At 41.4% G+C, this 25,390-nt stretch overlaps 1 protein-coding gene across 2 annotated transcripts in view; it reads right to left on the bottom strand.

Moving 5' to 3' along the window:
- erich2 (glutamate-rich 2) overlaps positions 1-25,390 on the bottom strand; it is a 161,305-nt gene that overhangs the window by 20,324 nt on the left and 115,591 nt on the right. For both annotated transcript variants that reach the window (XM_048599422.1, XM_048599423.1), the window contains 2 exons: positions 24,572-24,629; positions 4,908-4,979 (listed from right to left, as the gene is read on the bottom strand). In XM_048599422.1, the coding sequence (XP_048455379.1) occupies positions 4,908-4,979; positions 24,572-24,629 (130 nt within the window). The remainder of the gene's footprint in view (positions 1-4,907; positions 4,980-24,571; positions 24,630-25,390) is intronic.

Here is a 25,390-nt window from a genome sequence, read left to right as displayed (position 1 = left end):
TTATCTCTGAACCAGGAAGTGCAGGTTCAAGTCCCACCTGCTCCAGAGGTATGTTAGAACATCGCTGAACAAGATGTTTAGAAAACCAAAAGTCTCACAAAATCATAACTTAAGTGTTAGTGTCGTAAAACTTAAGATGTAAAGCCTCCTGTTAATTTGACCAAATGGCCCTATACCATTGCATTACTAATAATATCAGGCTACAGTTTGGAATTGGAATACAGATTTGTTCCTGGGATGGACATGTTGCTGGTGAAGACAGCATTTATTGACCAAGTCTCATCACCCTTGAGAATATTGTTGGTACTGATTGTTTTCTAAAATCTACAACCATTTTCCTCTGTGCTAGATTTGTACAGTAATGGGTTTAGTAACAGAAATATACATGATGTGGTAATGACGATATCTGTGTTAAATGAGAAGGTCTAGAGATTAGGAAGGGAGCAGATTCTCTGTGAAGGGAATATTTGTGAGCTCCAGCTGTTAATAAAGAATTGTTGCACACAAAAGACCATGGACTCAAACACCTTACCTCTGGGAAACTAACAAAAAAAAAATCACAGAAGTAGAATATACAATAAAACACTGTGGCAGTGGGAAAGGCAAAAACAATCAACAAAGCGAGCAGTTGAACAGAATCTCAGACCAGGGAGTTTATAATGTAAAACTGGAAAGGTGCTGAAGAATCACCAAGATATCAAGGAGCATCGGCAGCAAGCTGTGAAAAAACAGACGTGGAGACTGGACAGCAATGAGCAAAGGACCTGAAACCTTGAGCAGTAAGGCAGACTGTAATAGTTGCAGGAACAGGTCCATGGTTCAGAAGAAGCCTGGAAGCTAACCTATCATTTTCTGAAATATTCCAGACAATCAAAGGACCAGACCTGCTTCAAGCTTGGATAAGAAAGGCCTAAATGGCCAGGTCAGTACGTTACTTTATGCTGGGACATTTTCATTAACAATGCACTAGCACGGCAGGGCCTTAATGAGATTACAGTTTCCCATGAAGAGGTACTACAGGCATTCAACTCATAGTGCTCGTCAGAATTTAATTATTGAAAAGTCAAAGGTAAACAGATGAAAGCAAAGGCCAGATGAAAGCATGGATTCACTAATTAATAATTTCTGTAGGTTGGCTAAGAAGAATACTTATGAAAGGTTGAAGGCAGAATTAATTCACAATCTGATCATAGTTTGAGTTTCAGATGAAATCCTATTAGATTTTTTTGTAGACAAAGGGCATTTAAACTCTGGAGAAAGCACTCCAAATTGTGAGGCAAACAAACTGAGGAAACAGATTCAAGTTTTTGCTCCAGAGAAAGATAATAATGAGCAATTCAGGTTGTAAATAAGAGGGAGATGGTGCACAAAGACCTCAGCTTATCAAAATGGGAACAAACATACTGACTACTGTTTCAAAATGTATCCAGTATGGTGGGAACAAGCCACAAAAATGTGAAGAACTTCCAGCAGGGGAGCAGACTACTACAACTGTGGAAAAATAAGTCTTTTTAAAACAGTCTTGTTCATTGTTTTAAAATGAAGACAACCAGAAGACAAAGAGAGAAATCTTAAAGCAATGCCATATTCAAGAGGTGAAAACTGCAAGATCAGATCAAATCCTTCCTAGGAGAAATAAACAATACTGAGAACAAATATTGGAGTTTTAAACTGGAGGTAGATGGGCAGCCCCATAAACTTTTAGAGTGTCAGTATTATCAGATCACCTGAAATGACTTGCACAAATTAAATTGCATTATCTACCAAATTACAAGGACCTAAAGGAACCTCAGTAAAAGTTAAAGGCCAGCATGTGAACAAACTCAAATATAAAGACCATGAAATCCTTGAGGTTCTCTATCATACAGAATCAAAAATGTTCTCTATAAGGTAGAAAGGCGTGTCAAAAACTCAGACTGATCTGTAAGGTTGATGAGATTGCTGACACTAAACACATGAATGAATTTGGAATCGAATACCCAAAATTGGTCTCAGGATGTTTATTGACTCACAGAGTGAATTCAGTTGGTTCAGCATTGGTTTCTGTAATCATGAGGACCTTAATGAGGTAGTTGAGATCATTTGGCAATTGCAAACGAAGGTGATTGTTACTACTTCAAAATGTCTTTTGCACTTATATGCTGGGCTCTGCCATCATGGAGGATGGGGATGAAATTAGCTGCTTAATTGTTCACCACCATTCATAACTACAGAAGCACTGCTGAGTTTTGATCTGATCCATTGCTTGTGGGATGGTTTAGCTTTCATGATATTGTTGCTGCTCTTCCATGCGTAAGTATTGTAGCTTTGCTTGACTTCCTGTTTAGGTACAACTGATAACAGCTCCTGGCATGCTATTCTACACTCCTCACTGAACCAAGATAGATCTCCTGGCTTGAGGGTACTGGTAAAGTGAAGAATCTGCTGGAGACAGCAGACAATGTTGGAATTCAATTCTGTGGATCATCTATAGTGCCTTAGTGATTCCCAGTTTTCAGCTGCTAGATCTGTTCTAAGTCTATCCTATTTGGCACAGATAGTGCCACAAAACGTAGAGGATTTTTCCAAGATTGCTCATTGGTCATTCCTACCAATGTCTTCATGGATACTTTGCACTGTGATGGATGGATTGATTAGGACAAGGTGAAGAAAGTTCCCTCATGGTTTTCTTGCCACTTGCTGCAGGCTGAGTCTTGTCAGTATTGGTGCTACCAAAGAAAATCTTATTTTTGGACACTGATAGCCCGACATAGATTATACTCTGTAGAAACACAGAAAATAGGAACAGCAGCAGGCCATGTGGCCCTTGAGACCTGCTCCAGCATTCAAAATGATCATGGCTGGTCCTTTAAAACAACACCACCTTTCCACAATTACTCTATTTCCTGCACTTTCTCCATGTCCTTGATGCCTTTAGCCTCTCATACCTATTTGGTTATTTCTTAAATACATTCAGTGATTCGGTTTTCACACCCTTCTGTAGTAGGGAATTTCACAGGTTCACCACCCTTTGAGCAAAGAAATTCCTCCCCATCTCAGTTCGAATGGCCCACTGCATATCCCTAGACTGTGACCCCGGACTTTTCTACTTTCAATGTTTTCTCCAGACGTTTTCGGGCAGCACAGTGGCTCAGTGATTAGCACTGCTGCTTCACAGCACCAGGGACCCCGGTTCAATTCCAGCCTTGGGCATCTGTCTGTGTGGAGTTTGCACATTCTCTCTGTGTCTCCATGGGTTTCCTCTGGGTGCTCCAGTTTCCTTCCACAGTCCAAAGATGTGCAGGCCAGGTGAATTGGCCATGCCAAATTGCCCATAATCTCCAGAGTTGTGTAGGTTAGATGGATTAGCCATGGGAAATGCAGGGTTATAGGGTGGGCAGGGGGGGAGGTGTTGGTGGTGAGCGTAGATGACATGCTTTTCAGAGAGTCAGTGCAGACTTGTTAGGCTGAATAGCCTGTTTCCACACTGTGGGGATTCTAGTTCTACAATGGATGGCGGTAGCATGTTTGTTCATCAGGCAATGGAGTTGATGAAGAGTAGTAAGTGGTAATAATAAAAGGCTTCCTTGTTTGGAATCAGCATTCGGGACAGGCAGAGTCACTCCCAACGGTATACCATTGAGTCAATGCAATCTGGTTGATCTGTCTTGTCAGTGAGACAGGGCATAACGAAGGGTGGTTATGGAAGAGTCCAGACTGAGACTATGAACCTTTGAATATGACTATGTGCCCTCCAAGCTGCACAGTTGCGCAATCTCTCAGATGTTCCGTGCATGTGACTGGTGTGCCGACGTCGCTCCAAACCACTGCTGCACACAGACCTCGAATGTCTGTGCAGCACAGAAAACAATTAGATGGAACATTGAGTATGACTATATCAGCTGTTGTCTGACTAACCTATATTTTGGCATAAATCCCCAGATGCAAGTGAGAAGGGGCTGTGGGGTTGACCAGGCAAATGTGGCTTTGTCGTGTTTGTGTCTAGGTCAGTGCAAGGTGGTCCATATATTGTAATGTTATTTTAGTTTTTCCTAGCAACCTGATACAAAGGAGGAGATTGATAGGCCACGTCAGAGGACAAATAAAAGTCAACCACATTCCTGTAGATTGAGAGTCACAGAGGCCAGATCATAATTTTCACAAATAGGAATTAAAAAAAGCTCGCATTCCAATTTTCCAACATTTTGTTAGGACACGTATAAAATACCATTCAGGTCACACTTTAGAAAGGATTTTAAAAATTAAACAATTTAATTGACAGGATTACACAAGTTATTGTATTGCATGAAATGATCTCATCTAACAACTGATTCAGACTCTATCCCACTTATTAAGAGCAGAACACTTTCCAAATATGGGAGCAATAATCTTAAGTTGAACCATATAGGTCTTGATCTATCACATTATTTTGGAGGAATTTAATTCTATTCTTCTAGACAGAACATGCAATTTTTTGTGAACATTTATCCTTTCTAAAACATCTGATTTAACATTATGGGAGACTATTTCTAAATTCGATGAGCTTTCTTTTAAAAGAATAAACTGAAATAACCAGATTGCAAGAATGGTGTGATAGTTTAGAACTGAAAAGTTACTTTTAGTGTTTAGTAGCCAGGAATGAATTCTACACAACGAAACATAATGTAATAGTTTTTGAAAACTAATTAAAATATACAAAAACTTATCAAATAATTCTTTCCTCATAAAAATGTAAATTACTTTCTTTCAAGGCACTTTATACAAGCAAAAACACAAACATCTCAAGTAGTGATTTTACAGATGAAAAATCATTATCAGAAAAAAAGTATGCTTTTGTACAGATTTTCACACACTGCAGTGCTTATCACAAAATGATGCAATTCAGACCTACTAGGAAAAAGATGTCAAACAATTTTCACCCAGCTTACCTAACTGTATTTTCGTGTCTAGAAGTATTTTGAACTGTTGGGCCTCTGGATTTTCAGGTTCATAAATGAGAACTGAAGATAGAATATCAAAGAAAGAACAAAATGCAATTAATCTCGCTACTTTAAACAAATGTTCAACAGCAAAAGTTATTGTAAATATATTAACGATGCAAAATACTTTCTATTTCAAACTTCAATGCACCATTAAGTAGTGTTTTCAAATTTTTATTTTCTTCCTAGCATATAGTTCCAAAAAAAATTAACATGACATCTGACCTATCATCGGTTTCATGTCGCGACTCTGCTACTGCTGTCTTTCTCAGCATTTGAAATTTTTTTTTTCCTCTGTATTTGCAGCAGAAGTCAGCCTAATATCAACCATATGAAATGAGAAGAGTCCTTCCACTTTGGGGTTAAAAACGTGCTATAAAGTTTTAGGATTTGAGGATTCTGGTTCATGCTGCAGTTCTCAAACCATATTTTAATTATTCCAATTTCGGATGTTGCTAATTGGGATTTAGTGACAAACATTTTAGGTGATTTGAATTCCAACGTAGAAAAAAACCTGAGAAATTTGGAGGGACTTGATGATTAATCTAAAATCCTCCAATTAAGCTGAACGGATGGGGAAAATTACTTAGATTTAAAGATTTGAATTACTAGGTAAGAGTAACAGAGTGATTTTCAAGCTAAGACACATTGTCACAGTGGTGGATGAAGCTCAAGTCATTTTTAAATTGCAAACTCTCATACCAAAGTTTAAAAAGAAGCAATTGAAAGGATGGGCCTAGTGTCATTGCCTCAAAACTCTCCAAGTGGTTGTACAATTCTGTACCATCTGTCCCTTGTGAGAAATTTGTAAAGGAAAACACCCTTGACCACAAGACCATCAGGCAGTAGTCAGCAGGTAGTGTCCTGAAACCCTGCGGGCAAAGGAGAGGGTTGATCCTGTAGGGTGTCTCCCTGAGCAGACTGTCAAAGCTATTTGGCAGAATGCCTCATCAACAGAACATTCCAACAAGCACCAAGTCATAGCTTGGCTTGTGGTGAAAAGGGCACTACCTGTCAGATCCTTCATGCACACCCAGTCTCTCTGTGCCACTGCATGCTGCCCACAAAGCAGCATTGGGGGGAAGGGACTGTCACACATCTCCTTCTGTAAAGTCCCTGGGATGCACAGTGAGACAAACATTAACTGGAAGACCATCAACGAGGTGAAAGATGCTCTTTGGTCTCCCTGAAACTTGTTGGTCTTCCAGTGTAAAGAGTTGTCCTCAATTAAGTGTTGCAGATTGGAACATTCCAAGGCCCGGGACTACATTCAAAGAGGTAGCTTCAACTGCTTCATTGGGCAGGGAATTCCACAGATTCACCATCTTTGGGTGAAAAAGTTCCTTCTCAACTCAGTCCTAAATCTGCTCCCTCTTATTTTGAGTCGATAGCCCCTAGTTCAAGTTTCATCCACCAGTGGAAACAATCTCCCTGCTTCTTATTTATTCCTTTCATAGGCTTCTATGTTTCTAGAAGATCCTCCCTTATTCTTCTAAATTCCAAAAAGTATAGTCAATACAGTGTGGAGCTGGAGGGACACAACAGGTCAGGCAGCATCAGAGGTGCAAGAAAGTTGACATTTCGGGTTGGGACCCTTCATCAGTCCTGCTCCTCTGATGCTGCCTGACCTGCTGTGTTCCTCCAGCTCCACACTGTATTGACTCTGACTCCAGCATCTGCAGTTCTTACTATCTCCAAGAAGTATAGTCCCAGTCTTCTCAATCTCTCCTCATAAGCCAACACTCTCAAATCTGGAATCAACCTAGTGAATCTCTTCTGCACCCATTCCATGCCAGTACAACCCTTCTCAAGTAAGGAGGCCAAACCTGTACACAGGACTCCAGGTGTGGCCTCACCAGCACCCTAAACAGCTGCAGCATAACCTCGCTATTTTTAAACTTCATCCCTCTAGCAATGAAGGACAATATTCTATTTGCCTTAATTACCTGCTGCACCTACAAACCAACTTTTTGTGATTCATGCGCAAAGACACTCAGGTCCCTCTGCACAGTAGCATGCTTCAGTTCTTTACCATTTAAATAATAGTTCATTTTGCTGTTATTCCTACCAAAATAGATGAACTCAATTTACCAATAGTTTAATTCATCTGCCAGACCCTTGCTCACTACTTACTTAACCTATCTGTATCCCTCTGCAGACTCTCAGTGTCATCTGCACACTTTGCTCTACCACTACTCAGTGTCATCTGCGAATTTTGACATACTACACATGGTCCTCAATGCTATTTCATGCATGTAAATTGTAAACAATTGCAGTCCCAATGCTGATCCCTGTGGCACTTCACTGGCCACTGATCGCCAACCAGAAACAAACCTATTTATCCCCACTCATTGCTTTCTCTTAGTTCAACAACCTTCTGTCCATGCTAATACATTACCTGTAACACCGTGCATCTTTATCTTATGCAGCAGCCTTTTGTGCAGGGCCTTGTCGAGTGCCTTCTAGAAATCCAAGTACACTGCATCCGCCAGATGCCCGTTGCCCACGGCACTCGTAATGTCCTCAAAGAATTCCAGTAAATTTCTATCCAGATGTGTCATTTTCATAGACTTGTACAGCTTGGAAACAGACCCTTCAGTCCAACTCATCCATACCAACCAGATATTCTAAATTAATTCATGCCCATTTATCAGCATTTGGCCCATATCTCTCTAAACCCTTCCTATTCATGTACCCATCCAGCTGTCTTTTAAATGTTGTAATTGTACCAGCCTCCACCACCTTCTCTGGCAGCTCATTCCACACACATACCAACCCTTGCATGAAAAAGTTGCCCCTATATTCCAGGTGATCTAACCTTGCTCACCAGTCTACTATGAGGATCCTGTTGAACTCCTTACTGAAGTCCATATAGATCATGTCCACCGCTCTGCCCACATCAATCCTTCGTCAAAAAAACTCAAAGTTAGTGAGACACAATTTCACGCACAAAAAGCCATGTTGACTATCCCTAATCAGTCCTTGCCTTTCATCTCAGGATTCCCTCCAACAACTTGCCCACCACTGATGTCAGGCTCACTGGTCTATAGTTCCCTGACTTTTCCTTGCCACCTTTCTTAAATAGTAGCACCACGTTAGCCAACTTCCACCTCACCTGTGGATATCAATGATACAAATATCTCAGCAAGGGGCCTAGCAATCACTTCCCTAGCTTCCCACAGAGTTCTAGGATACAACTGATCAGGTCCCAGAATTTATCCACCTTTATGCATTTTAAGATGTCCAGCATCTCCTCCTCTGTAACATGGACATTCTTCAAGATGTTGCTATTTATTTCCTCACGTTCTCTATCTTCCATATCCTTCCCCACAGTAAACACTGATGCAAAATTCTTGTTCAGTATCTCCCCCATTTCCTGCGGTTCCACACGTAGGTGGTCTCACTAATCTTTAAGTGGCCCTATTCTCTCCCTAGTTACCCTTTTATCCTTAATGCATTTGTAGAATCCCTTTGGATTCTCCTTAACCCTATTTGCCAAAGCTATCTCATGTCCCCTTTCTGCCCTCCTGATTTCTCTCTTAAGTATATTCCTACTGCCTTTATACTCTTCTAGGGATTCACTCGATCCCTGCTGTCTATACCTGACATATGCTTCCTTCTTATTCTTGACCAAAACCTCCATTTCTCTAGTCATCCAGCATTCCCTGCACCTACCAGCCTTGCCCTTCATCCTAACAGAAACATACTGTCTCTGGACTCTCATTATCTCATATTTGGAGGCTTCCCATTTTCCAGCCATCCCTTTATCTACAAACATCCGCCCCCAATCAACTTTTGAAAGCTCATGCCTAATACCATCAAAATTGGCCTTCCTCCAATTTAGAACTTTAACTTTTAGATCTGGTCTATCCTTTTTCATCACTGTTTTAAAACTAATAGAATTATGGTCACTGGCCCCAGTGCGCTCTCCCACTGACATCTCAGTCACCTCCCCTGCCTTATTTCCCAAGAATAGATCAAGTTTTGCACTTTCTCTAGTGGGTATATCCACATAGTGAATCAGAAAATTTTCTTGTACACGCTTAACTAATTCCATCCAAGCCCTTAACATTATGGCAGTGCCAGTCTATGTTTTGAAAGTTAAAATTCCCTACCATAACTACTCTATTATTCTTACAGATAACTGTTTTCAATTGTATACCCTCTACTGGTCCCTTCGCAACTTTCGCTGCTTCAAGGAAATAACCCAAGTCCATCTGACAAGTCCTGATAGCTCAGACCCTCAGGCCAGGATGCAAATCTTCACTGTACCTCTCTTGTGCAGTCACATCCTCCTTGTAATGTAGTAAACGGAACTGTGCACAGTACTCAAGTTGTGGCCTAACCAGCATTTTATACTGCTCCAGCATAAACTCCCTGTTCTTGTTTTCTGTGCCTTAGCTAATAAATTAGAGTATCCCATGTACCTTCCTAACCACGTTACGCACCTGCTCTGCCCTATCTCACGCTTTTCCGGGTTCAATTCCATCTGCCACTGTTCTGCCCACCTGGCAAGTCCATTGATAGCTCCCTGTATTTTATGGCTGTCTTCGTCATTATTTACCACACCACTTATTTTTATGTCATTTGTGAATTTCTGGATCACACTTTCTACATTTAATTCCAAATCATTAATATACACCACAAACAGCACAGGCATCAGCATCAAGCCCTGCAGAATCCCTTACAAATTTGTTTCTCAATTTTCCACTGATTACAGGGGGGTCCATAGTACAATCCCAATAAGTGGCTATTTCTTCCTTGATTATAGATTCAAGCATTTTTCAGTAATAAAGACCTCTCTGTTTTCAATTATATACTTTGCTGTCTGGCTGTAGAGAATGTCTGCCCACATCAGATAGGCATTAGGTTGACACTTGTGTATAGTTTTAGTACCATCCTATACCTTGAAATTTCCAGCACCTGCCACAAACTGGGTGTGGCATACTGTGGAGAAGGGGAAGAGTGCAATTACGCCAGTGAGCCTTAATATCATACTTATAATATCCACTAGCGAATGACTATAGTAGGGAACAGATGAATATACCCAATGATCTAACTGAGGACTTACTGAGATATTTGTGTCTCAAGAGGAAGCAAATCCCAAAACTGCTGGAACATCGAAGCAAGATGAAGAAACAGACCCAGGCAGCAAAGAAACAGTAAATCCAACAGGAGGTCAAACAACCGGAAGGGGATATGAAAATCAACCTGGATGATGCACAGTGGTGGCAAAGGATTTGGAACTGTGGTATTCAGATGAATGCTCATTCTTGGATTAGAATTGATTCTCAAACACTGATGATATTGCAGCTGGCAATCAAGGTTGGACACTATTGAATGTGAAGCTCACTCCCAGCGTAAACACTGACATGCCCTGAGAAAAAAACTATCCAGAGGGTTGCAGGCAGACAGGCAGTGGTTTCCAGGGAAGTAAGTGCTTTACACTGCTAGTGGTGTCCGATTATTAGAAAAGGGCAGGTAGGGATACATCAGAAAATTCCAGCGCAGTCAGTCTAAGCTCAGCATGGAGACGTTATTGGAAAGAATTCTAAGGGACTGAATATATTTACATTTGGTGATGTATGGGATTAATCAGGGATAATCAACATGAATTTCTAAAGGGAAGTTGCATTTGACAAATTTGGTTGAATTGCTTGAGAACTAAACCAAGAATGTTGACGAGGGCAACATATTTGGTTTGGTCTATATAGACTTTAGTAATGTTAAGGTTCCTCACGGCAGACTGGTCAAGAAAATAAGAGTCCATTGGATCCAAGGCAAAATGGTATTTGGCTTCATAACTGGCAGAGGCAGGAAGCAGATGATGATGGTGGTGGGATGTTTCTGTCTCTGCAAGTCTGTTTCCAATGGGATTTGGCAGGGCTTGATGCTGATGCCTGTGCTGTTTGTGGTGTACATTAATGATTTGGACTTAAATGTAGAAGGTGTGATCCAGAACTTCACAAATTACATAAAATAAGTGGTGTGGTAAATAATGACGAAGACAGCTATAAACTACAGGGAGTTATCAATGGACTTGCCAGGTGGGCAGAACAGTAGCAGATGGAATTGAACCTGGAAAAGTGTGAGATAGGGCAGGACAGGTGCGTAACGTGGTTAAGAAGGTACATGGGATACTCATTTATTAGTTAAGGCACAGAAAACAAGAACAGGGAGTTTATGCTGGAACAGTGTAAAATGCTGGTTAGGCCACAACTTGAATACTGTGCACAGTTCTGTTTACTACATCATAAGGAGGATGTGACTGCACATAGAGGTGCAGTAAAGATTTGCATCCGGCCTGAGGGTCGGAGCTATCAGGAAATGTTGGCTGGACTTGGGTAATTTCCTTGTAGCAGTGAAAGTTGCAAGGGGACCAGTAGAAGCATATACAATTAAAAGCAGCACAGGCAGGGTGGATAGAAAAGCATTTTTTTCACTGAGAAGGGTCAATAACCAGGAGGCATAGATTTGACTTAAAAGTAGAAGGACAAGAGAGTTGAGAAGTGTTTTTTTCACCTAGAGAATGGCGAGAGTCTGGAACACACTGCCTGAAAGATAGTTAAGTCAGAAACTCTGGTAACATTTAAGCAGTATTAAGATATTCACTTGTGTTGCCATATCCTCCAGGTCTATGGGCCAAGAGTTGAAAAATGGGATTAGTGTGGTCAGATAATTTATGACTGGGGTGGACATGATGGATTGATTGGCTTTTTTATGTGCTGTAAGCATTTTTGAGTCTAGGTACTATATAGATACATTGGAACTCAAGAATCTTACCAGCCAACCTGCCATCGGAATTTGGGGCATGGAATGAGAACCACCAATGATCATGACTTCCTTAGGAACAGCCAAGAGCCAAAAGGAGGGAATTGTGGTTGGTTATTAGTTGCAGACCTTAATTAAACAACTAGATCGATATAAGGAAGGGTATACAGCTATATAGCAGGCTGGGAGGTTGGTGTAGGCTCACCTTTAGATGAGCTGTTAAGGGTTAAAACAAAGCATATTAAAAGTAAGCTTAATTCAGAAATGCACAGATGCAGAGATGAGAGTCATATAGCTTCACAAAAGAAACCTAACCACTATAATTTATGTAAAAGTAGAAACTTGCTAATGTTACAGGGACATGTTTGCTATAAGTGAGAATCTGTTTGCATTTTCAAGGGACATGGTTGATGGACATGGGCACAGCAGGATTATGATTAGCTTTACAATGGAAAGTATCTGTTTTAACTAAGGGCTCATACAACCTTCTAATGAGACATCGATACTGTGATTGTCTTGTAGTCTTTATGGTCACCTGACAAATGGTATATGACATACAGTCTCCATTTGGAATACGAATCCTCAGTGTCGTGTGTCACTTGAAATACAACAGTCTTGACAGTACTTCACAAATACACATTCATGTATTGATTGACCATGAGTATTGTCAATCATTCTCTCTTTTCTAACCACTAGATCAGATACATCCATGCAAATGTAATTTTGAAATGAATTGGGGCAAGTGAACTGAACAAAATACATAGCATGAATGAACAGGAGCAGATCACTGTGGAACAGAACGGGAAGGCAGTTGTTATTCAGAGGGCCAGCTTGCTTGCTGCCATGCTTGATAAGGGTTCATTGGACTCACTTTTAAACAGGACATCATGCATTGCTAAAACTATAAGAATCTATGCCAACCAAAATGCAGCAGATGGCAACTCGGTGAAAGAGTCTACTAGTCACTTAAGAGCTGCCTTTTGTGATGGTTCTGCAAGACTGCAATCCACCATGGAGTACGTGGCAATTCCAAGAATATCTGCCCTGAAGTCATTCATTGTCAGGGGCCCTAAGGGTAAAGTTACTACTCCACAGATGCATGTTCTGTTGCCATAGACACTTGAGTTTATTTGTTCTGACCTCTATATATTTTGGAATCTGTCACAGAGAACTTAAAGAGAATGTTTAACTGGTCTTGCTAATGCAAGGAGACTACTATTTTTGATCAGAGACTGTAGTGAGGGAATGTTATGTGCAGCCCCTCATACTTTTATCAAATCTCCTCTCAATCTTCTCTTCAAAGAAAACAGTGCCAACCTCTCCAATCTATCTAAATAATCGAAGTTCTTCATCCGTAGAACCATTCTTGTGATTTTTTTTTGCACTTTCTTTGATGTCTTCCCATCTTCCTAAAGTGAGATACCTTAACACAAACTTACCTGTCACACATTGATGAATGATAACAAACGCTTGGATTCTTTATTAATGAACATAAACTATATACAGAGTTACAGGAAAGCTCTACATATACAGCACCTAATTTTCTGCTGGGGAACTCTACAGCCTTCTGGACTCAATACTGAGTTCAACAATTTTAGGGTTTGAGGCACTTTCTCCCATGTCCTTACCCAATCTCCACACACCAGGCTTTGTTATCACGTGATCTGCTAATACACACAACCCATTGTCAGCCACTAATTGCCCTCATTTCTATTCATTCCCCCAGGCTGATGGTTATCCACTCCTTTGCTTTTCTAACTGTTCTTCTTTCTCTTTGGGCTCTCCACCTGTCATTTACTCCTTACCCACTTCCCCCACCCTATCTTCTGCATAAAACCCAACATTTTCCTGGCTACCATCAGTTCTGAGGAAGGATCACTGAGCCCAAAACAGTAAATCTAATTTTTCTCCATAGATGCTGCCAGACCTGCTGAACTTTTCCAGTAATTTCTGTTTTTAATCTCTACATATATGTGCTATCTTGGCATCAACACTGTTCCAACTGGTGTGTTACATATTGTCAAGCATTACTTCCTGAAGTCATGATGTATTTTATATATGCAGTGTTATGCTAGTCAAAAACCTGCACTACGTAAAGTAATATCATAATAGCTTCCAGAACTGGACACAATACTCCAGCTGAGGCTTAAATATTGTTTTACACAGGTTTAACATAATCTCCTTGCTTTTCTACTTTATACCTCTATTCTAAACTCTATATACATTATACTCATTTAATTCTTTTCATACTTCTGGTCTCACCATGGAAAATCACCCCGAACCCGATTGGGTAGGATCATGTGGAAAAATCCTGCTCCTGTTTTTTATAGAAATAATACAGCAACTGGGACTAATTTGCACAGAAGTGAACTTTTCCATTCTCCATTTATCTAATTTACAATCTTTTTTAGTGAGATTTCTAATTTAGGTTGAAAAATAGCAGTTTTTTTTATTGTGGAGTTATGTTTATGATTAACCACTGAAATCCATTTAATAAAGAACTATCACAGCCAGTAAAGAGATAAAAAAAAACTTCAGTTCTCGAGATGGGGAAAATAGTATGCCAGTTTCCATAATAAAATATACATTGTGACCCTAAGTTTTTAGTCTAGGATGAATGTACCCATGAATGGTAAAGGAAAAATGCTTTTTTTGGTTTAGACCCCACACTCTCACAACAATAGGCTTCCTGGATGTGAGAAACACAGGTAAAATAACCTAGAGATTATGGAACTGGATCAACAATTTAAAGGCCATGAGTTTAAAAGATGCCCAGACAATGTGTGAAACTCAATTCAATGAGGATAAGTCTTGTCTGAATTAGCCCTGTTCTTATTCAAAGTGGATCAAGCTTTGAGAAGTCAAAAACTCTAATCATGCAATCATGCTCCTATTTCTTATAACTTAGGTTGTGTTTGCTTACACCAGTATGTGCATGCTATGCACCACTTTAAAGCACATGCTCTGTTTCCATACAAAAGGTTTCAGGGGAGTGTGGCCCATATTGGGGGGGAAGTCATGACTTAGGAAGGGAGGGTGAGTGAGACATGGATAGTAGGAAAGGCTGCAATTAGAAGATTGGAACAGGGCAGGGTGAAGGGAAAGAGTTCAGGACCCAGAAAGGGGAATGGGTTAGGTAGTGGAGTGAATAGGAAAATTGCCTCAATTGACACATTTAATTGACTCCTAATGCGTAAACAGCAATTGGCAATGGACAATAGTGTCTTGCAAGTGTCACCCTCATTCCAAGTACAAATATTGAAAATGGTTTTAATGCTAGTTGATTGTCCATAGACAGACAATAGGCAGAATTTCTCCTTCCTAGTGTGGCAAGAGTAATGATGATACAGGTGACAAAACAGTGAGAATGAAAAAGTCAGATTCTTGAAGTCAAGAAGAATTTTTCCAATTTTCTCCTCAAACTGTAAATTATGACTTCAGAATCTTGTCCTTGAGTGGCAACCACCTTATTTCGTTGCACATACTTTAACTAAAGTCCCAACGGATCCTGTTTACATAGTGCTTTCAATTCTCTGCTCCTCCATTCAGAAGCTAGATGGCATAAATTTCAGACATGTATATCAGAGTGGATGTGTGTTGGCTGCAGCTTGCCAAATGCCTATCTTGGCTATTATGCAACTGCTTCTTCTGAACAATGTCCCTGCATGACCCATGGCCACTATCCTCCTCAATCCTTCCTCCACACCAGCCTTATAAAATTCTCATGCCAGCTGTCAGGCCATCTTACAAGCCACTTCAGGACTTCAATACTATTCTTTGAAGCTGGTAGGCTTGCAAGAACAGACATGCATCTTATGCGTCTACACAGGATGCTATCGCACTTACATAGACATATCGATCTTATGGCTCTCAGCCTGCTTTCTTAGAGCTCTTTCTATTTAATGCTTTCCTGGAATTTGCCAGGTCGTACTGGATGGCACAGTGGCTCAGTGGTTAGCACTGTTGCCTCACAGCACCAGGGACCCGGATTCGATTCCACCCTCGGGCGACTGTGTGGAATTTGTACATTTTCCCCGTGTCTGCGTGGGTTTCCTCTGGGTGCTCTGGTTTCCTCCCACAGTCCAAAGATGTGCAGGCTAGGTGGATTGGCCATGCTAAATTGCCCGTAGTGTTCAGGGCTGTGTAGGTTAGGTGGGTTATAGAGGGATGGGTCTGGGTGGGATGCTCTGAGGGTCAGTGTGGACTTGTTGGGCCAAAGGGCCTGTTTCCACACTGTAGAGATCCAAATACTTTACTGCAAGGGAAAAAGCAGCAGTGAGATAGTGCACTAACAACTCCTGGCACTAAGGTGAAGTCACTTTTAAGGCTTCAGAGACAACATATGATATCCAAATATAGTATGGAGAAGTCCTTCATGATAGCCAATAAGTTGATAGGAATCATGTGGAATCTCTTTTGGCCCCTTCCCTCATCAGTATCCCTTCAATGTTTCAGACTTTTTTGCTAGTACATAGAAAGTCCTACAAGGCTGGGGGCAGATTTGGACCTAAGAATCGGAAATGAACCTTGGCAGATGGAATGTGTATCAGTAGAGGAGTCTTTTGGTTATAGTGACCATAACTAGATCTAAGATAATTATGGAAGAGGAAAGTTTTTGCTAGAAATAAAACTTCTAACCTTGCAAATGGCTAATTTTACGAAGATATGATTTGGTCCAAGTAGACAGTAGCAAATAAAACTGTTAGAGAAGTGGGAGGCATTCAAGAAGGAAAGAACAAGTGTATAGGGAATAAATGCCCTCATAAAGACAAAGGATGGGACCAAGACCAGAGAATCTTGGATATCGAGGAGAATAGAACATTGAACATAGAACAGTACATCACAGTGCAGGCCCTTCGGCCCATGATGTTGTGCCGAACTTTTACCCTAAACCTAAGGTCCATCTAACCTCCACCCCCTACCTTATACTATCATCCATATGCCTATCTAATTGCCTCTTAAATGCCCCTAATGGGGCCAACTCCACTGCCCTCTCCAGCAATGCATTCCACGGAATAAAGCCTAGAATTTAAAAAAAGAGAATGTTATGGCAGATATTCAGAGCTCGATATGGCAGAGTCCCTATATGAATATGAAAGTTCGGGGGAACTTAAAAAGGAAATTAGGAAAGCTAAAAGAGAGCAAGATAATAACTAGGGAAAGATTAAGGCCTATTCAGGACCATAAAGATAATCTGTATTTAGCCCTGAAACTGGGGGCACTGACCTCAATGAATACTTTGTGTCAGTCTTCACAATGTAAAAGGATGACATCAGGCATAGACATCAGGGTAGAGGAATTCAGAGACAGGAGATACTACAAGGAATTATAAGCCAATCAGTCAAACCTTGGTGATGGGACGCTATTTGAGAGAATTCTGAAGTTTGATTAGATAATAGTAAGCATGGATTTTTTAAGAGAAGTTCATATTTAACAGTGGTGTCACCAGATATGTTGTGATTTTCCCTGACTATCACTGCTGGTACCTCAAGTATCTGCTACCTCTTCTAGGACGTGACACAAAATGGTAATTTTGTTACAGTGCAGAAGGAAGCCATTAGATCACCATGTCTGCACCAGCTCTCTGAGCATTTTGACTTAGTGCCAATCATCTGTTTCTTTCCTTGCAACTCTGCATATTGTTCCTATTTAAATAATCAACTAATGCCCTCTGAATGCTTCAATTGAACCCACCTCCACCACACCTCCAAGCAATGCATTCCAGACCCAATTACATGGTGTGAGAAAAAGCTTTTACTTACCTTGCATGTGCTTCTTTTGCAGAACACTTTAAAACTATGCCTTCTGTTTCTGGATCCTTGAGTGAGCGGGAACAATTTCTTCCTACCTACTCTGTCCAGATCCTTCTGTACTTGAAAACTTCAATTAGCCTTTTTTGTTCCAAGGAAAAACAGTCCTAACTTCTTCAACCAATCCTCATAACTGATGTTTTTCATCCCTGGAATTACTATTGTAAACCTCTTCTGCACTTTCTGCAATGTATTCACATCGTTCCTTATGTGTGGCATCCAGTGTACATAATACTCCAGTAGAGATCTAACCAGTGTACTGTATAAGTTCAGCATATCCTCCCTGCTCTAGTACCACTGTATATACACCTATCAATGAAGCCAAGAACACAATACTTCATTAACAAATCTCCCCACTTGGCCTGCTACTTTTAATGACTTATGCACATACACACCCAGGACTCTCGAATCCTGCACAACTTTCAAAAATCATTATTTTGTACTGTCTACTTGTGTTCTTGTTGAACTTCATCTGTTGCCTATCCTTCCACAACTTGTCAAAACCTACCAAAGTTCTGCACTGCTCTCCTCACAGTTTACAATCGTCCTTAGTTTTTGTTGTCTGCAAACTTTGAAATTATCACCTGCACACCAAGATCATATCGGAAAACTAGGGGATCTAGGTTCGAAGTTCATCAGAGGAGAACATCAATTTTAAAAATTCTGTAATTAAAAGACAAATGACGACTATTGTTGATTATCAATTGTCGCAAAAAGACATCTGGTTCAGAATATCCTTTTTGGAAGGAAGTCTGTCATCCTTACATGGTGAGGCCCAAATATGATTCCAGCCCACAGCAATGTGGCTGACTCTTATCCGCTCTCTGAAATGGCCCAGAAGGCCACTCTGTTGTATCAAACTACAAGGAATGAAACCAGACTGACCACCTGGCATCAGGCTAGGCAGCAGACACAACAACGGCAAACACAGCCCTGTTTACGCTGTAAAGTTCTTCTTGCTATCAGTACCATCAAACCAGGGGGTCAGCCCCGACTCAATGAGAAGTGCTGGAGGGCATGCCAAGAGCAGCACCAGCATTCTTAAAAATCAGGTTTCAGTGATGAAGCTTGAACGCAGGGGTAATTATACGCCGCACAGCATAAGCAGCAAGTGAAACCAAGTTAAGTGATTCCAAAACCAATGGATCAATTCTAGGTTCTGCAGTCTTGCCACATCGACTCCTCAGTTGTGGTGGGCAATTAAAGAACTCACTGGAGGAAAAGCCTTCACAAGCGTTTCCATTTTCAATGATGGCGGATCCAAACACGTGAGTACAAAAGATAAGGCTGAGCATTTGCAATAATCTTCAGCCAGATGTGCTGAGTGGATGATCCAACTCAGCCTCCTCCAGGAGACACCAGCATTATAGATGCCAGTCTTCAGCCAATTTGATTCATTCCACATGAAATTAAGAAATAATTGAAGGCTCTGGATATTGTAAATGCTATGGGCCCTGACAACATTCAGATAATGATACAGAAGACTTGTGCTCCAAAACTTGCTGCACTCTCTAATCAAACTGTTCCAGTTCAGCTATAACATAGGCCTCCACCCCAAAAAAAGCAGGACAAATCCAATCCCACCATTTATTGCGCCATGGGTGGGGGATTTCAATATCCATAACCAAGAGTGGCTCAGCAGCAGTACTACCGATCAAGCTGGTCGGGTTCCAAATGACATAGATGCTAGACTGGATCTGCAGCAGGTGGTGAGGGAACCAACAAGAGGTGAAAAGCTTACTTGACCTCATCCTTATCAATCTGCCAGCTGCAGATGCATCTGTCCATGACAGTATCGGTAAGAGCGACCACGCAGTGTCTTTGTGGAGTTGAAGTCCCACCTTCAAATTGAGAAAAACCTCCATGTTGTGTGGCATTATCATCGCGCTAAATGGGGCAGACTTTGAATAGATCTAGCAACTCAAGACTGGGCATCCATGAAGCACTGTGGACGATTAACAGCAGCAGAACTGTACTTCAGCACAATCCATAACCTATGGCCCAGCATATCCCCCACTCAGTCACTACCATCAAGCCAGGGGATCAACCCTGGTTCAACGGAGAGTGCAGGAGGGCATGCCAGGAGAAGCACCAGGCATACCTGAAGATGAGGTGTCAACCTGGTGAACACAACAAACAGGACTACTTGCACGCCAAACAGCGAAAGCAGCAAGTGATAGACAGAGCTAAGCGATTCCACAACCAACGGATTGGATCTAAGCTCTGCAGTCCTGCCACATCCAGTCGTGAATGGTGGTGGATGATTAAACAATTCACTGGAGGAGGCTCCAAAGAAATCCCCATCCTCAATGATGGAAGAGCCCAGCACATCAGTGAAAAAGATAAGGCTGAAGCTTTCACAGCAATCTTCAGCCAGAAGTGCCGAACAATCCATCTCGGCCTCCTGCAGTGGTCCCCAGCATTACAGATACCAGTCTTCAGCCAATTCAACTCACTCCACTGGATATCAAAAAATGATGGGAGACACTAGATACTGCAAAGGCTACAGCCCCTGACAACATTATAGCAATAGTACTAAAGACTTGTGCTCCAGAACTTGATGCTCGCCTAGCAAAGCTGTTCCAGTACAGTTACAACACTGGCATCTGCCAATAATGTGGAAAATTGCCCAAGCATTTTCTGTACATAAAATGCAGGACAAATCCAACCCAGCCAATTACTGCCCATCAGACTACTCTTGATCATCGGAAAAGTGATGGAAGGTGTCATCAACAGTGTTATCAAGCAGCACCTGCTCAGTGACAAAGAGTTTGGGTTCTGCCAGGGGCACTCAGCTCCTGATCTCAATACAGCCTTGGTTCAAACATGGACAAGAGAGCTGAATTCCAGAGGTGAAGTGAGAGTGACAGCCCTTGACATCGAGGCTGCATTTGGCTGACTATGGCATAATGGAGCCCTAGTAAAACTGGAGTCAATGGGTATTGAGAGAAAACTCTCCAGTGTTTAGAGTCATACCTGACACATTGTTACTGGAGGTCAGTCAACTCAGCTCCAGGACACCTCTGCAGAAGTTCCTCACGGTAATGTCCTGGGCCCAACCATCTTCAGCTGCTTCATCAATGACCTTCCCTCAATAAGGTCAGAAGTGGGGATGTTCATAGATGTTTGCACAATGCTCAGCATCATTTGCAACTCCTCAGACACTGAAGCAGTCCGGGTCCAAATGGAACAAGATCTGGACAATATCCAGGCTTGGGCTGACAACTGGCAAGTACCATTCATGTCATACAAATGCCAGGCTATGGCCATTAGCAATAAGAAATTATCTAACCACCGCCCCTCGACATTCAATGGTGTTACCATCACTGAATCCCGCACTATCAACATCCCAGGAGTTTTCATTGATCAGAAAGTCAACTGGGCTCACCACATAAATGCAGATGCTACAAGAACAGGTCAGAAGCTAGGAATACCGCAGCAAGTAACTCACCTCCTGACTCCCCAAACCCTGTCTACCATCTACAAGGCACAAGGCAGGAATGTGGTGGAATACTTCCCACTTGCCTGGATGAGTATAGCCCCAATGACACTCAAGAAGCAGACACCATCCAGGACAATGCAGCCTGCTTGATTGGCGCTGCATCCACAAGCATCCACTCCCTCCACCACCAACGCTCAGTAGCAGCAGTGTGTACTATCTAGAAGATGCACTGAAGAAATTCACCAAAGATCCTCAGACAGCACTTTCCAAACACATGACCACTTCCATCTAGAAGGACAAGGGCAACAAATATATGGGAACACCACCAACTTCAATTTCCCCTCCAAGCTACTCATCATTCTGACTTGGAAATATATCTGGGGTCAAATCCTGGAATTCCCATCCTAATGGCATTGTGGGTCAATGCAGAGCAGGTGGACTGCAGCAGTTCAAGAAGGCAGCTACAACCATCTTCTCGAGGGCAACTAGGGATGTGCAGTAAATGCTGGCCATTCAGCAATGCCCACATCCCACAAAAAAGTCTACCAACAAACATCACTAAAAAGATGGAGAGAAACAACAACAGCACTTTCTTACCAATAACCAGCTCAATGACAGAATTTTGGTTTCGCCAGAGCCAATCAGCTCCTGATCTCATTATAGCCTTGATTCAAAAAATGGACAAAAGAGGTAAGATTAAAATGACAGCCCTTAACATAGAGGCAACATTTGACCAACTGTGGCATCAAGAAGCCCTAGCAATACTAGTGTCAATGGAAATCAGGGGAAAACCTCGCACAAAGGAATATGTTTGTGATTATTGGAGCTCAGTCATCTCAACTCCAGGGCATCACTGCAGAAGTTCCTCAGGATAGTTCCCTAGGTCCAACTATCATCAATGACCTTCCCTCCATTCCATGTCTAAATACAGCAAGACCTAGTCAATATCCAGACTTGGAATGAAAATTGGGAAATACTACGCAGGTATTCAGCAATGACCATCTTCAACATGTGATGATCTATCTATTGTCCCTTGACATTAAATGGCATTATCATTGCTGAATTTTCCACCACCATAGGGGTTACCATTGAATAGAAACTGAACTGGACTAGTTTTTTAAAATACTGAGACTACAAGAGCTAGGAATTTTGCAGCAAGTAATTCACTTCCTGACACCATCAAGCCAGTTCACCATCTAACAAAGCACAAGTCAGGAGTATGGTGGAATATTCCCCCTTTGCCTGGATGAAAACAGCTCTGACAAAACTCATGAAGTATGCAATCATTCAGGACAAATATTCACTCGCTCTACTACTGACACACAGTGGCAGCAAGGTGCACCATCTACAAGATGCACTGCAGAAATTCACAAAGATTCCTAAGGCAGCATTTCCAAACCAATGACCACAACTATCTAGAAGGACAAAGGTAGTAGATACCTGGGAAAGCAACCACCCACAAGTTCTTCTGTAAATTAATCAGTATGCTGACTGGGAAATATATTGTTGTTCCTTCAGTATTGCGAAGTGAAAATCTTGGAACTGCCTCCAAAATAGCTTTGTATGTATACCTAAACAAATGGAATTCAGTATCTTAAGAGGGAAGCTCACCAACACCTTTTCCAAGGCAATTAGACATAGGTAATAAATGCCAGCCCATTCAACGAAGGGCAGAGTCCCCCAAATTAATTTAACAAAGCAACACTGATACTTGGGGAACTCCAATACAAACCTTCCTTCAGCCTGAAAAACACCCAATTGACAATTATTGTCTGTTTCCTATCCCTCAACCAATTTTAGATCTAAGTTGCTTTTGTTCCATGACCATTAGCTTACCTCACAAAGGTGTTTTGTGGCATTGTGTCAAACGCCTTTTGGAAGTTCACGTACACCACATCAACAACTTTCCCCTCATCGAGCTTCTCTGTTATTTGTTCAAAAAACTCCAGCAAGCTAGGCACAATTTTCCCTTAACATATCCATTCTGATTCTTCTAAATTAACCTGCATTTTCCATGAGGCTACTGATAATGTTTGCTCTTTCACTTGTCTTCCTCACCTGCTGTACAGCTGGGCCACTGATGGTACCACAGGCTTGGGCACTTAATGCACACCTTCACAGATCTGTTGCCCCTCACTGGTATCTGGAACCAGGTAGTGAGCAGGACCATTGCAGACTTCTGCAGTACTTACCTGTTTCCCTTGGACTGCCTGATGGCCAACCATTTGTTATCTCCATGTTTGCCTCTAAGCTATGGTGTGACTACCTGTCTGAACGTATTACCTACATTCTTCTTTGCTTCGCAGCTGCACATCAGTGACTCTAACCACTACTTAAACTCAAACTTAGATCTCAAACTTGGGCAGCTACTGACACGTCCTGCACATGGGCTTGACTAAATCATGACACGAGTTAAGTGCTGGTTGAGGTAGTTCACTGCCACCAAATCCTTTGTCTTTAATCATATCTAATAATCAGCAATACAGGATATGTTAAGTCTTTACAGTAGTGGCAACTACAATGCTTAGCAAGCTGATTTAGCGTTCAGAACAGTTTATTACAAGTCAGGCATAATTACAAAAGATTCAGAGGACCTGTAAATCAGCTCCCAGTGAAGACAACTGTAGAACTACCTGTTTCCATAGTGTCCGCCCTTTGTACAAATTGGGGATGGGCCCACATTACTTGGCCAGCTCACCATGCAGGTATTTACAGCCATCAGTCCAATAACTGGCCTTAGGCAGGTTTTCCACCTCTGAAAGCTGCCAGCTAATCAAATGGCCAGCAGATCTCTTGTCCTAGCAAAGCCACAAGAAGTGTTGGCCACTGCTGGGAATACAACAGTCCATTAGGAAGGCACATCATGGTGGAGCCAGGATTACAGATGCTCAAGGGTCCAGCCCAGGTCAGGCTGACAAGCTAGGCTAACAGGAATGGTGGGAATAGATAGAAAAGGCTGAAGGAAGAGTTAAGATGGTGATTACCTTTGTGTGGTGCCTCTGATTGTGACAAGAAGCTGGAAATGGAAGCACTTCATCCCTTGAATGTCTACCAGGCAGGCAGATCACTTGGCACTGCCCTTCCTGATGTGGGTAAAATCCTAGGGTAGAATCAAGAGGAGGCCTTTAAGTTGCCAAAAATTGGCCACTTAAGAGCCTCAATGGCCCCACAGGTAAGAGGGCAACTCAAGCCTTCTGTACCATCAATAAAGTCATAACGAGTGGTTGACAGCAGTCACCAGCACTATGCCAATGTCACGGTGCTTTATTTTATCCATGTTATAGCTCCCGTTGCCTGCACTGCAGCCCAGTCAAAATATTCAGTGAGGGTCTGTGAAGGGGTTGGTGAGAGCAAGAGGAGTCATAAAATCCTGGCCATTATATCATTTGTGTATTTACAAAAATCTTCCCTCAATTCACAATTTCAGTTCATGCAATATGTGGCCTTTTCTTTTAAATTTATCCAAACAGATGATATCTAACATTGTTTAAATATGCCAAAACAGAATTTAAAACGTGTAACTCATTCCATGAAGAAAACAATCAAAAATTGTGAATTGAAAAATATTCATAAGCAATTTTTGTACTTACTCATTTGACAAAGCTTACTTGACAACTTGTAATCTCGATCCATTACTGCCTTCAAGAACTATGAAAACAATAGAACAACAAAAGCATTAAATTTTTGTGAAGAAATCTAATGATAGCTACTGTTTAAGGAAACATAGCTGCTCCATTTAATTATTGGCCATTTTAATTATATTAAATAACACACACCGTTAGATTTTGAATTGCTAATGAGATATGAACAGACTGAATTAGAAGCAGAACTCGGTCATTTGGCCCCTGAAGCCTGCTCTGCCATTTGATGATCTGATTGTGGCCTCAACTTCTCTTTCCTGTCTACCCCCCCAATGTCCTTTGCCTACCTTGATGGTCGCATCTAACTACCTCGGCCTTAAAAATATTAAATGATCCTGCCACGCTGCTCTCTGGGAAAGTGAGTTCCAGACAGACATGATGCCCTCAGAGAAAAAAAGAATTCCTCATCTTTGTCTTAAGTGAGACACCCCTTATGTTTAAACTGTGTTCTTTGTTATGGCCTCTCCCATAAGGGAAACATCCTTTCAGCACCCAATCTGTCAGACTGCCTTCGAGATCTTACATATTGCAATAAGACCATCTCTCGTTTTTCTCAACTCCAAAGAATATAGACCCAACCATTCCAAATATCTTTCCTTACAAGATGAACAGTAGCAATAGCTATTCAGCGTGTTTTCAAAGTGTACAATAAAATTACAAATCAATTAATATTGATTTAATTCTCTGCAAAAAAATCAATGAGTAGATGTAAATTCAGTTAAGATCTATACAACGTTTCAAATACGAGATAACATGGGTTCAGAAATG

The sequence above is a fragment of the Rhincodon typus genome, chromosome 7, assembly GCF_021869965.1.
Source record: "Rhincodon typus isolate 14 chromosome 7, sRhiTyp1.1, whole genome shotgun sequence".
NCBI classification, from domain to species: Eukaryota; Metazoa; Chordata; class Chondrichthyes; order Orectolobiformes; family Rhincodontidae; genus Rhincodon; species Rhincodon typus.
The sequence above is the reverse complement of the archived record's forward strand: the minus strand, read 5'-3'. Positions and strand labels throughout refer to the sequence as shown.